This window comes from Hippocampus bargibanti, linkage group LG05 (genome assembly GCF_051943395.1).
Source record: "Hippocampus bargibanti isolate YZ-2025 linkage group LG05, ASM5194339v1, whole genome shotgun sequence".
Classification (NCBI taxonomy): domain Eukaryota; kingdom Metazoa; phylum Chordata; class Actinopteri; order Syngnathiformes; family Syngnathidae; genus Hippocampus; species Hippocampus bargibanti.
The window spans coordinates 11,048,346-11,061,386 of record NC_142738.1 but is presented as its reverse complement, the minus strand read 5'-3'; the positions used below and the strand labels follow the sequence as shown (position 1 = coordinate 11,061,386).

The 13,041-nt window shown below is 40.0% G+C and overlaps 2 protein-coding genes across 4 annotated transcripts; one reads left to right on the top strand and one right to left on the bottom strand.

Annotated features, from left to right (window-relative positions):
- Nucleotides 1-2,174: 2,174 nt before the first annotated feature.
- On the bottom strand, nt 2,175-6,038 carry LOC148897906 (protein FAM180B). Its single transcript, XM_088996557.1, has 4 exons — nt 5,924-6,038; nt 3,778-4,040; nt 3,455-3,504; nt 2,175-2,568 (listed from the first exon to the last, which is right to left on the bottom strand). The coding sequence occupies exons 2-4, from the start codon at nt 3,848-3,850 to the stop codon at nt 2,227-2,229; spliced, it is 465 nt and encodes a 154-aa protein (XP_088852683.1). The 5' UTR covers nt 3,851-4,040; nt 5,924-6,038; the 3' UTR covers nt 2,175-2,226.
- Nucleotides 6,039-6,073: 35 nt separating this feature from the next.
- Nucleotides 6,074-12,511, top strand: kbtbd4 (kelch repeat and BTB (POZ) domain containing 4). Of its 3 annotated transcripts, none has more exons than XM_088997224.1 (5): nt 6,074-6,184; nt 6,541-7,002; nt 7,092-7,233; nt 7,410-7,516; nt 8,942-12,511. In XM_088997224.1, the coding sequence occupies exons 1-5, from the start codon at nt 6,170-6,172 to the stop codon at nt 9,800-9,802; spliced, it is 1,587 nt and encodes a 528-aa protein (XP_088853350.1). In that variant the 5' UTR covers nt 6,074-6,169; the 3' UTR covers nt 9,803-12,511. The 3 variants fall into 3 exon arrangements, with proteins under 3 accessions (XP_088853350.1, XP_088853352.1, XP_088853351.1); XM_088997226.1 differs by having other exon boundaries at nt 6,132-6,208; XM_088997225.1 differs by having other exon boundaries at nt 6,142-6,184; nt 6,545-7,002.
- Nucleotides 12,512-13,041: the final 530 nt, after the last annotated feature.

The window sequence follows — 13,041 nt, the reverse complement described above, 5'->3', positions numbered from 1 at the left end:
TGTCTTATACCAATATGTTTTTTAAACATATGTCTCAAAGTTCAGTTGTGAAGACATGTTCCTGTATTTTGTTTTCTGAAAGGCACTGATATTAGAATTTTCATTGAAGGAAATGCACCTCTTCTGAACTCCAGCAAGCAGTGATTATACCTTTTGACTGACCCCGGCTCCTATTCTGTTTTACTCTTTAATTCATGTCAACCAGTAGAAGAAGAAAAAAAAATATTTATATAAAAAAAGTATGTGTGTGTATATATATATATATATATATATATACACGAAAAAAGTATGTGTATATATATATATATATATATATATATATATACATACACATATATTATATATGCATATATTATATACACATGCATATATATGCATGTATAAACATACATACACATATATACATACATATACGTACACAAACAAACATATATATATACACACGTCTACATATATATGTCTACATATATATATATATATATATATATATATATATATACACACACACACACACACCCTCCTCTGATGTTGTCTGGTGTACTGCTTAATGTACAGTAGCTTGTTAATATTGCAAACGCGTTGTTTCTTCTTTTTTTTCAATGGAAAGTACTCACTGGTGAGATTTTTAAAAGTGGTTTTAAAAGCCAATAAACTTTTTTTAAAGAATGTTTTGATATTTTTTGTTTTGTTGTATTTTTTTTCCACTGCACATTCAAAACCAAATTTTATGATTGGACCTTTGGTGGGATTGACCATTTTATTTTTTCCAATTTCAATACCAGATCTGTGTCTGGCTTGATAAAGAGAATAATGCTTACAGAACAAGATGCGTACTAGTAGCTCAAATATTGGTTTACCAGTAATAAATTTACAATCAAATCTCTCCAACCGCCTCTTAGCAGAAGGTCAGGGTTCATCTGTGCTTCAAATGAGCCCCAAGGTCACCGGGTGTTGGCCCCTCTGAGAAACAAGGTCTGACCAATCAGAGACCAGATGGCCCCTCCTTTCCACTGCTTTCCCAGGCCCCGACAATATTCATTTGATGGTAATGTCCCTTAACCTCACTGATCAGGTCTGGGCGAGCAGCTCGCTCTTTGTTGTTTGTTTGATGACCTCCACACGCACACACAAACGCATACATACCCGCCACCAGCATGAGTCGAGAGATTTCACTTGAATATTAGCATCGCTTTTCTGACAGAATCGAAAGGCCAAGATACCATCCACGAGTGGTTTGGTTTATTTCACCTTTTCTGCCAAGTCGGCAAGGAATCTTTTCTTTATTTTTAATCGGTTGCAAACACGAGGTGGAATGGAGTATGGTTGAACGACTTTGAAAGCCTATTGTGTTCCTGATGTATGAAGGCCAGGACCTCATTGTCAAAAGGCAATAGTGACTTGATGGATCAATAACATTATTAATCAGCCAGCTGCCTCAAAAGAGTCGATATCTTCAGATAATTAGCAGGTTGCCGTGGTCTGAACAGCTGTGAAGGGTGACCTCGTTGCCAATGGGCTTTAACTTCTAAAAATATTGTTGTTTTTTTGGGGATAATACGATCTTTTTTTTCTTTTCAGTTTTGGATCATTTCAGGTGTATCCACCCATTCAATACACCCCTCCCACTCTCAGTCTCTCTGTCTCTCTCTTTTGCTCTCTCTTTATCTATCTATCTATCTATCTATCTATCTATCTATCTATCTATCTATCTATCTATCTATCTATCTATCTATCTATCTATCTATCTATCATCCCTTAGCCATCCATCTAGCTATCATCCTATCCTATCTATCTATCTATCTATCTATCTATCTATCTATCTATCTATCTATCTATCCATCCACCTAGCCATCCATCCCTCCCTCCGTCTCTCTCCACCCTCCATCCGTCCCCCTATCCTCCCTCTCTCAATTCCTCTCTATCTCTCTCTCTCTGTCTCTCTGTCTTTCTATCTATGTATCTTTTAATCATCTATCAATTTTGCTATTGATATACATTGTAGATGTACAAATATAGATATGCTATAGATATAGATATAGATATAGATATAGATATAGATATAGATATAGATATACTGTATGCTAGTTCGCCCAAAGACAGCTGAGCTAGAAGAATGGATGATAAGATGATGATTGCAGTGACAGGATTAAAAACAAAAGCCTCGTCTGTTGCGTCAAATCGAATCGTTTATTATTGCACATGTACACACGACTTTTAGTTTCACATCTAACTGAAGAGATAACTTCCACGTAGATCGTGCACTGTGACATTTGCGAGCTGCAGGAGAACTTCGCCCCAGGCCTCCTGGTTCCCGGCTCGTCGCTTGTTTTCAGCCTGATATGCCGAGAGCACCGTGCTCAAGACGAGACCCTCAAACAAATCTTGAGTCAGTGGCTGCTTCCTCCGACTTTTCAGCATGTCCAACATCTGCTCCATGGAACTCAGACTTTGGGGAATGTGGTCATTGAGTCGAGAGATAAAGGCCCGCCCAGGTCTCATTGATGCCATCTCCTCATCAAGGAGGACAATATTGTTGTCATAGTTGAGTTCTACACCACCCAGCAAAAACTGCAAGAATGGGATTTCGAAATAACTTGTCTTAAAGGACAACCGACACCATTTTTTTGTTTCTTAGCTGACATCAGAACAACGTTTTACAGCATCTAAAATACCCAAAACATGCAGGCTGATATTTTTAGTCAAATGCAAAAGAGTTAAAGTGTCCCAAAACTACTTCAAAATGACCTCAGAGATGCCGAGTTTCAGAAGGACTCGCCCCCTTGTTCGTGACGTCCCGCCAGGACGTCTTGCCTTGCTCGAGAATCAAAACAATGGCGTCAGATTCAGAGAAGATGCTTTCTTGTTACTCATCCAGTTATGAATATGATTCAAATAGTTCTGAAGAGGAAAGCATAAATGTTTGAAATCGATTAAAGAAGTCCTCCCGTATCAAGTCGAGCCATCAGGACCCCAATGTAGCATCCCCGAAAATGTACAAGATGGCGCCCAAGCTCTGTTGGAAATTGGGTGATTTTTGGGGAATTTGTGTCAACTAGTATCAAATAGAAGTCTTAGTGCAACACACAACAATTCACCATCGCATTATTTATGTGTTTTCCTTCTAATTTTGTCATCAACACGAAGTTTTCAGACCAAACAAAGTACCCAAAATGCATTGTGTGTCGCTTTCTCAGTCAGGGGTGTTCCCTCCGTGACGTCACGTCAGGCATCATCATCAACTCGAAAACAAAGACTTCCTGAATATTCAGCGTGAGTCTTAAAACGTAAAATTTAGCTATATGCGGTGGAATCTTAGTAAAATCCGCTCAGTAGAAGTCATTTGAAGTGATTTTACAAATTATGGACACAACTTGTCCGGTGGCGTCGGTTGTCCTTTAAATGGAACCAGAGTGTTGTAAATTATATTTATCGAACTGTAGCACGGCTACGGTACCTCGAACATCAGGTTTGGATCAACAGCTGTCGATTGAGTTGGACTTTTATCTGCAGATTTTGAGATTAATAAAAAAAAAAAACAACAGTTTTTCATTAAAACATAAAAATGGTGATGCTTGTATCAAAGGTTGCTGCGTATATTATCCAAAGCAGTCACACTCTCACACCGAAAATTGGAATTTGCCATTCAGAGTAAACTACAAAGTTAAAATATTAAACATGTCTTTGATGTGGTCACTCTTATCGAATATTAATCAACTCAGTCTTATTATATGGAACAAAATTCAGTCCCCGTCGCAGGTCCGATTTGCTCCAACTTACCTTGCATTGCTTGTTTAAAACACATCCACGTGATAACCAGGTGCCAAATTCTAAATTGGAGTTTCATCTTCATTCTTTGTTTCCAGCATGATACGACTGCTTCTTCTTTCTCGCCTGTCCATTCGTGAGTAGGCAGAGACAACACTGTCAAATACCACACATGTTTTTCCCTACTGGAAAAAGGAATCCAAAGCCAGATGGCCGTGATGTGGAACAGCAATACTTTGGCTCTTACTCTTCCGGATCCAACGTGTTTTATAATCCTGTAGAAGTAATGAAGGTAGATAGGTTAACAGTTAATGTGTATGTTAATTTTAAGTAGTATATTAGTATACAGTGATACCTTGGCTTACGAACTTAACTTGTTCCCAGACAGAGTGTGTAAGGCGAAAAGTGTTTATCTCAAAAATTAATTTCCCATAGGAAACCATTAAAATGAGAATAATCCGTTCCTAGGTCCCCATAAAACAGAATTTTCTACTTTCTAATTCTCTAAGCCTTAAAACTACACAAAATATACCTACCTTATTTTATGTATAATAAATGTGCTATGGTATTATAATTAAAGAAAGAAACTGTACTATATAATAATGTCGTTTTATTTACCTATGTGATGGTCGTTGATGGCTTGATTGAATGGAGTGGCCGGTTTCATCAGCATTAAACACTTGATGAGGAACGTAACCTTCTTCATTCACCATCTTGAGGAATGATCCCTTGTAGGTGCTTTCTCTGTGATAATTGTATTTAGTTCCTCATCAATTGTGATCTGTTTAGCTGGGTTGATAGATTTTTGCATCAAGTGTACAGATGGCTTGTGCGGGTTGTTTGTGGAGCCTGATTATGGGAAATTTTAACCTTCCAGTCTACACTCTGCCTTTGAACATTCAAAGTTGAAACTCTCTCACTGTTGTCTGCCTGTCTCTTTAATGTTTAAACCACCCCACCTCACTGCTGCGTTCTTGACCAATCACGTGGCTTTAACCGAAGACTGGGGGTGGGGAATAGAGGATAAAAACAGTCGGCTGCCATTTTGTTGTTAGAAGAACGGGCTCGTTCGAGAACGACACATCACTCATTGAGGCAACTCCGTGTACAGAAAAAATTCGTATGCCAAGGTAAAGTTCATATACCAAGGTAAAATTTTCATTAATGTAACGTTCGTAAACCGAAACGTTTGTAAACCAAGCCGTTTGTAAACCGAGGTATCACTGTATATGGGTATTATTAAAAAAATAAGCTTGGTTGGGGGAAGAAGCTGTTTAAATTTCTGCTGGATTTGGTACGCATGGATCAGTAGTGCCTGTCGGAGGGGAGTAACTGGAAAAGGTGATGAGCAGGGTGAGAAGGGTCCAGTAGGATTTTCCGCGCTCTTGTCTTGATCTGATTTTGATTCTGATCATTACTTTTGAAAAGTAACATTCTCAATTTGTTTCATCGCCCCATTTTTCAAGACATATACATCAGTTTGATGTTCTTGGGCATTTGATGTTTCATAAAGTTACATATTTGGGGGTTGGAGAGCCTGTCCGTTTTGTTGCATAAAAACATGACAAAAGAAAAAACTGGAAACAATAAACAACTTGTATAATGTGGTTAGCAAACTGTATTTTTTCTTTGTCTATTCGTTTATATCAAATAATTTGGAATTGTATTCGTTTTTCTAATATGGTCAATGGACTCACGTACTGTACATGTTAAGTTTCAGAAATCCTAAATGGGGAGATTTTCGCACTTGCGATTCTGTGGTGCGTGTTAAAATAATGTGAGCGTTACAAGAGTGTAAATTTGAAGTAAATAAAACACAAAATGTTTTCATTGATTATTCATACATTCAATTAGTATAAAATATATTTGGTTTTGACATTTTCTTTTGTTTCACCATACAAATGAACTGTCTGTATTGTGTCAATACAATAGTTGCTTTATAAAGTGAGTATTGTGAGTCTCTTCTTCTTTTCCTTCGGCTTTTCCCTTCAAGGGGTTGCCACAGCAAATTAGTGTCCTCCATCTTGAGAGGTTTGATCCGCATGTTTGTTTTGGCCAAGCTTTTACGTCGGATGCCCTTCCTGACACAACCTTCTGTATTTATCCGGGCTGGGGCAATCGGCACAGCAACATTCAAAAAAGCAAAAACTATACTCACCATTTGATGACAATGCTTGTATATACTGTATATAACCTGTGTGTCCAATTTTGTGTGTATTGTGGTCAAAATAGGGAGTTGAGGTTTGAATCCGACACGTTCGAGTATGTTCATGCAATAGACTTTTTGCCTGTGAGGGGCAGTAGCGTACGAACGTTAGCTGAAAACATGAAACAAAAGTCAACGATGATCAGCTGACTGTTGTAAAGTTTATTTACTTCCGGGAGGCAGTTTCGTTGTTTCTTGATGCAGTGGTCGAAGGTGAATTAATATTCTTATTCCTAGGTATTATCTTGTTTAAAATATGTTTTTACATAAACGTTAACTGACGGCACGGAGCCGTGCTAACATGCGCTAAATCGATCTTCTATACAGAACGGCTCACGTTAGCATTACTGGCATGTCAGATAGCATTTCAATATGACCGTTTAACATGCCACGACCCCAATTGAGTTGGCTTTACTTGCATCATGCATTTGAAGCTGCATTCGGTTTCTGCGTTTTGCGTTCACTGTTTTCTGACATCTTATGCGTACAGACCTTTTACAGAATTATCACATGAATCAAAATGAAGATGGGAACGTAGTGTTGGGTGTACTGAATACATTTTCTCCCAGCCAGGCGAGATGGAGTCCAGTGAGGAAGGGGGCCTCAGTGTCGGGGGAGAAGAGAATTACTTCCAGGGATATACCTTCACCGACCGCTCCCACTCCAGCCGGGTGGTCAAAAGCATCATGGACCTATGCCTGGAAGACGGCCTGTTTGCCGACGTTACCATCACAGTGGACAGCAAAGAGTTCCACCTGCATCGACTCGTGCTGTCAGCACAGAGCAGTTTTTTCCGCTCCATGTTCACCTCCAACCTCAAAGAGTCCCATAACCGGTGTATCGAACTGAAGGATGTCAGCGCTGCTGTTTTCCAGCTACTGGTTGACTATATCTACCATGGGACCATTAAACTGAGGGTGGAAGAGCTGCAGGACACCTACGAAATGGCAGATATGTACCAGCTAACAGCTCTTTTTGAGGAATGTTCTCGCTTTCTCTCGCGGACTGTGGAAGTCAAGAATTGTCTACAGGTAAAGTTAGTGTTCCGCGCCTGTTGTCATCAGAGTTTGGGCGACGACAAGAAAAGAAAAAACAGTTTTATCGTGATGTCCTTGTACAGGTGATGTGGCTTGCTGACAGGCACAGTGACCAGGAGTTGTACACATCTGCCAAACATTGTGCTAAAATCCACCTAGCCCAACTTCATCTGACCGAGGAGTTCCTCAATCTCCCGCTCTGTCTGCTCTTAGACATTATCAAAGGTAGTCCTCCTTTGTGCTCTCCCACAATCCACGTGTTTTTTGAAACATTCATTAATTACAGTGTGTGTTATATCAAATTACATTCATCGTATGGGCCGACAGAGTCGTTATTTTAAGGAGATAGACAACATGATCAAATTAATGTTCTCCTCAGAAGCCATTTTTTTCGCACCTAGATGGAGTTCCAAGTTCACAGAATCCAACTCTGGCCATCGAATCATGGATCAATCACAACAAAGTGGAAAGAGAAGAGTTTGCCTGTATTCTCCAAGAAAATCTGAAGGTACAATTTCAACACATTTCATCAGAACACTCATCACATTACTGTTTTTATATGTCAGACACTTTCCAACTAACAAACATTCGAGTTACGAATAATGGTACATACATACATTTTTACGGGTACAGTATGTCAAAAAATGTTCAGACAGAGATGCTGTAAGTTACATTTTGCCTTTTTCCGGCCGAGCTTGCTTGCGATTGGTTGCGTGTATGTACTTCACGCACGCACACAGACACATTCAAAGTTTTAAGGGCTGGATGTTTATGCGACGGACACAAAGGCTGACCAATCAGCGTTATGCTGAAGTGTCGCCAACGAGTTGAGACCCCGATCCGCCGAGCTTTCTTTCGATTGGCTGCGTAGAGTATGTGGGCGGGAAGGAAATACCTCTTCCCAGACGCGATGTATCACAAAAAGTAATGGCTGCTGGTCAATCAGTAATGGCTTAATGAAGACCCATGGATATATGTCGTCGTACTACAGTAGGTGTGAATTTATTTTATGACTTTTAGAGCGTCTGTGTTTTATACTTCCTCGTTCAATGTTTGACTTAAAGGACAACCGACACCATTTCCTAACATACATCAGAAAAACGTTTTATAGCATCTAAAATACCCAAAACACGCAGGCTGATATTTTTAGTCAAATGCAAAACACCAATAAAAATGCGTTAAAGTGTCCCAAAACTACTTCAAAATGACCTCAAAAAGTTTGTTTCAGGAGGTCCCGCCCCCTTGTTTGTGACGTCACGCCAGGACGTCTTGCCTTGCACGAGAATCAAAACACTGGCTTCAGATTCGGAGATGCTTTCTTGTTACTCATCCAGTTATTAATATGATTGAAATAGTTCTGAAGAGGAAAGCATAAATGTTTGCAATCGATTAAAGACATCTTTCCGTCTCATTTTGAGGCGTCAGGACTCCAATGTAGCGCCCAGAAAATGCACAAGATGGCGCCCAAGCTCTGTTGGAAATGGGAATGCTGGGAATTTGTGTCAGCTAGTATCAAATAGTAGTCTTGGTGGTACACACATCGATTCACCATCGCGTTATTTATGTGATTTCCTTCTAATTTCACTATCAACACGGATCAACACAAAGTTTTCGGACCAAACAAAGTACCCAAAAATGCATTGTGTGTCGCTTTCTCGGTCAGCGGTGTTACAGACGTGACGTCACGTCAGGCATCGTCACCAACTCGAATACAAGACTTCCTGAATATTCAGCGCGAGTCTTAAAACGTAAAATATAGCTATATGCTATATATATCAAATTCACCTTACGAACGACCGCTCGGACCGTATCTCGTTCGTAAGGTGGGGAGCGTCTGTATTGTTAGATTTATCACCAAAGTCCGCCACTCATGTAAGGCCTTCCATTGGCCCGAGTTGTCAGCTTCTGAGTATTTCTTTTCCTTCGGCCTCAGGAAATCGGTGAGAATGTTCACATTTATCTGATCGGTAAAGAAGACACAAGGACTTATTCCCTGGCCGTGTCGCTTCACTGCGACGAGGACGACGCTATCAGCGTCAGCGGACAGAACAGCCTCTACCACCAGATCACCGCCGCATGTAAACACGGAAGTGACCTCTACGTGGTGGGCGGGTCCATCCCGCGGCGTATGTGGAAGTGCAACATGCACACCATGGACTGGGAGCGCTGCGCGCCTCTTCCGAGGGACCGCCTACATCACACCATGGTGTCAGTTTCTAGCAAGGACGCCATCTACTCTCTTGGCGGGAAGACGCTGCAGGACACACTGTCCAACGCCGTCATCTTCTACACAGTCAAGGACAACATGTGGACAGAGACCAGCCAGCTGGATACGGCGGTTTCAGGAGCCGCCGGCGTCAACTTAGGAGGTACAATCTATTTGCTCGGCGGAGAGGAGAACGACATGGACTTTTTCACTAAACCGTCGCGCCTCATTCAGTGTTTTGACACGGCATCCCAGAACTGTCACATTAAGCCATACATGCTCCCGTTTGCCGGGTGCATGCACGCCGCCGTCCACATGGACGTCATTTTCATCGTAGCGGAAGGAGACTCGCTAGTTTGTTACAATCCCTTGCTAGAGAGCTTCACTCGTCTGCGTTTTCCTGAAGCGTGGAGCTGTGTGCCGTCGCTGTGGAAAGTGGCCAGCTGTAACGGCTGCATCTACGTTTTTCGAGAAAAGTGCAAGAAAGGCGATGCCAACACCTTAAAGTTCAACCCGGCAACATCCGTCGTCTCCGTTATCAGAGGACTTAAAATCCTACTGACAAACTGGCAATTTGTTTTGGCCTAAGATTTCCTCTTCCTTGCTCTCAATGTACATACTGTATATAAACAGACACAACTGTTCAGACATGCCTCCTCTATCATTTCATCAATCAAATAGTGTTATGAGCTCGGACATTTTGACCAATTGAAACTTTGTAACTTTGTGGCAACAGTTTGGTGGAAAGATATTTTTTCCCAGCATGCAGCAGTTAACAAACAGGGTCCATAAAGGAAAGCTTGGAAAAGGATTTGTGGTGGTGAGGCAGCGGTTTATTTTTAATTTAATTTAAAACAGATTCTTATCTTACAGACAGTGTATTGTCGGTGTTCAAATATCTGACATGTTTCGGCGTCTACTTCCGCCTGGTTTATTTTTGTGATGTGATGTTTTGATCAATTCATTTAACCCATTGCAGTTAACACAACTTCACTTTGGGTGATTTTTTTTCCCCCTGATGTCTGAGGGCCTCTGAAACCATCAAATCTGACTTTTGTCAGTTACATTATTTGTTTATTATTCTTAATATTAATACATTTAATTTCTAAGCGCCTTTCAAAACTCTCAAGGACACTTTACAGTCACAGGATTTTCTTTGTGCGGGTGAGCAGCAGCCATTCGCACCAGCGTTTACGCTACCCGGCAGTAACACGGCAGCAAAGTAAGGAAAGAAAGAAGTGGAAAAACAAAATACAGGAGCTGCTGGAAAGGCAGCCAAACTGTATTGGAGAATAATGGTTTCATCGTTTGTATGGTGGGACCATTTTAACACAATATTATTTTCAATTTCCAGCACTTACGTGGCCCAAAAAATATTTTTTTTCCCCACCCACCGTAGTCATTGCTCTGAAGTAACCGTGGGGTGTGTGAAAAGTTTCCTCTCTTCAATTCTTTTTATCTAGCTATTCAGCTATCTATCTACAGTGTATCTGGCTATCTAGCTAGCTATCTGGCTGGTTACCTAGCTCACACTTTATTTGCTATTAGCTATCGAGTTGGCTCGCGAGCTAGCCAGCTAGCTAGCTATTAGCTATCTAACTGACTCATTAGCTATTAGCTATCTAACTGGCTAGCTCACAATATAGTAGCTATCTATTAGCTAGCTAGTTAGCTTTCTATCTATTTCAGTTATTCCAGGTTGAGTGAACGCTGGCGTGTGTGGCTGCCGCTGCTCACCCACCAAAAAACTTATCCTGTGACTGTAAAGTGACCTTGAGAGTTTTGAAAGGGGATTGTAAATGGAATGTATTATTTGGGAGCCTCACCCCTTTTAAATGGTGTTATTCCGCTTTATACTGCCTCTCGTGTATTTACTCATCCAGTTTCACAGTTTATATAACAAATCCAGCTGTTTGTATTAGTGCTTGTCTCATAGTGGTTGTGTATGACGAGGAGTCATACAGTATGTCGTGTTAGCGTAGCCGGTGATGCGCAACACACAAATGCAATTAACATCAAGTATAAACGATGAAAAGGTTTCTTCATCCGTCATCTGTACTTCTTTGAAGGTGTCAGACGTTTCGCTTCTTATCCAAGATGCTTCGTTACTGGTAGTTTTGGCCATATATATATATATATACAGTAAAGTCTCGTTATATTGATATCGGTATGAGGTCTACGACTGGCCTGATTGCCCCATTTGATCTGGTATCACCTCATCAGCATAACTAAGCCTATGTTGCCTAAGCAGTCTGTTGTACGGACGATCCAAATTGAGCCTCACCCCACCATGGCGGTTTAGTGAAGGATTTTGCTGTCTTATGAGAATAGCTTCTTTAACTCCCTATTCAAACCATCTATTTTCTTTCGCTAAGATTTTAACCTCATTGTCGTCAAATAAGTGGTTGGTAGCTTTTAGGTGCATATGTACTGCCGATTGAGGCCCACTAGTATTATCCCTGCGATGTTGATAAAGTCTTTTTTTGAGAATTTGTTTAGTCTCCCCAATGTATTGCTCTTTACAATTTTTATTTTTACGGACATATCAACTGTTCAGTTTATTGTTTATTGGAAAGAAATGTTTCATAGGCTTCAGTATCAAATATTAATATGCATACATGTAACAGGTGTTGATGTTTATTTCATTTTCATGTGTTTGTCTTACAAAATATTTTTTTAATGTACTGTGTTTCAGGTCAAATATATTGCTTTAGCGACTCAATGCCACTTTTTAAATTGAACTTTTCTTGCCTTGGACCTTTTGTGAAACGACTGTCTCGACTGATGTTTTCTTTCGGGTACTTTTGACCTCCCTCCATCGATGTTAAGGTTCAACGTTTGCATCCAGTAGATTTTTCAGTTACCCGGGAATAATGTGAACCCCGAATGGAGAAGAAACAAGACAAAGACAGAAATGTTGAAAAATACAATTTAATAAATACTTGCATGCAAAGAGACACAACTAGACTAGCTGGTGCAAGGAAGTGCCTAACTATTTTTCTGACGTGTACAATATAGTAGTATGTAGTAACTTACAAACATAAATAGAAAAGTATGGAGAACAAATCAGAATCAGAACGCCTTTAATTGTCCCACAATGGAGACATTTGCAATTTTGCTACAGAAGCAAAATTGAAAGGAGTGGGGTACATAGAAAATTATGTACGTATTTCCTTTTAACGGAACTGATGTCCACCATGTTTTGTGTGTCTGGTTATCATCATGCTACCATCATGCATCAGAAAATATGAGTTCATATGGTTGTACAATTAACAAAATAGAATACATACATTTTATAAGTGCAAAGAAATTTGTTTTTTATTTCAAGATATATTTTTTACAGAGTATTTACTGTAATGCTGACTGGCCAGCCAAAGGTAACACCGAGATACGTAGGCAAATGACACAAGATGACAAATGACACAAGATGACACCTATGACACAAGATACTCCACCAGGCCCCGCCTCTTAATGAAAAATGTATCTAACATACAAATAGGAAAATATACAGTATTTTCTTATCCCATTTTTTTTTCAAATACGTTCAGAATTTGTTGAGAGTGTCTCCATAAATTTAAGCACATTCTATGTGCTTCAAGTTTGTGTGTGTAATATACAAAAAGGGTCTCAATACATAACAGGATTTATACCACTCCTTGTGGATCGAATCAATGAGTTTTGTCCAAATTGTTTAATGGAGAGTGTAGAGTTTTAAAACTGCTGACAAGATTTGAATGTTCTCTCACCTTTCTGGTGTGCGATACTCAAACGTGGCAATTAATACAAGCGTGTGGGTGCAAGTTCATATGTGTGCATACTAGTCAGAG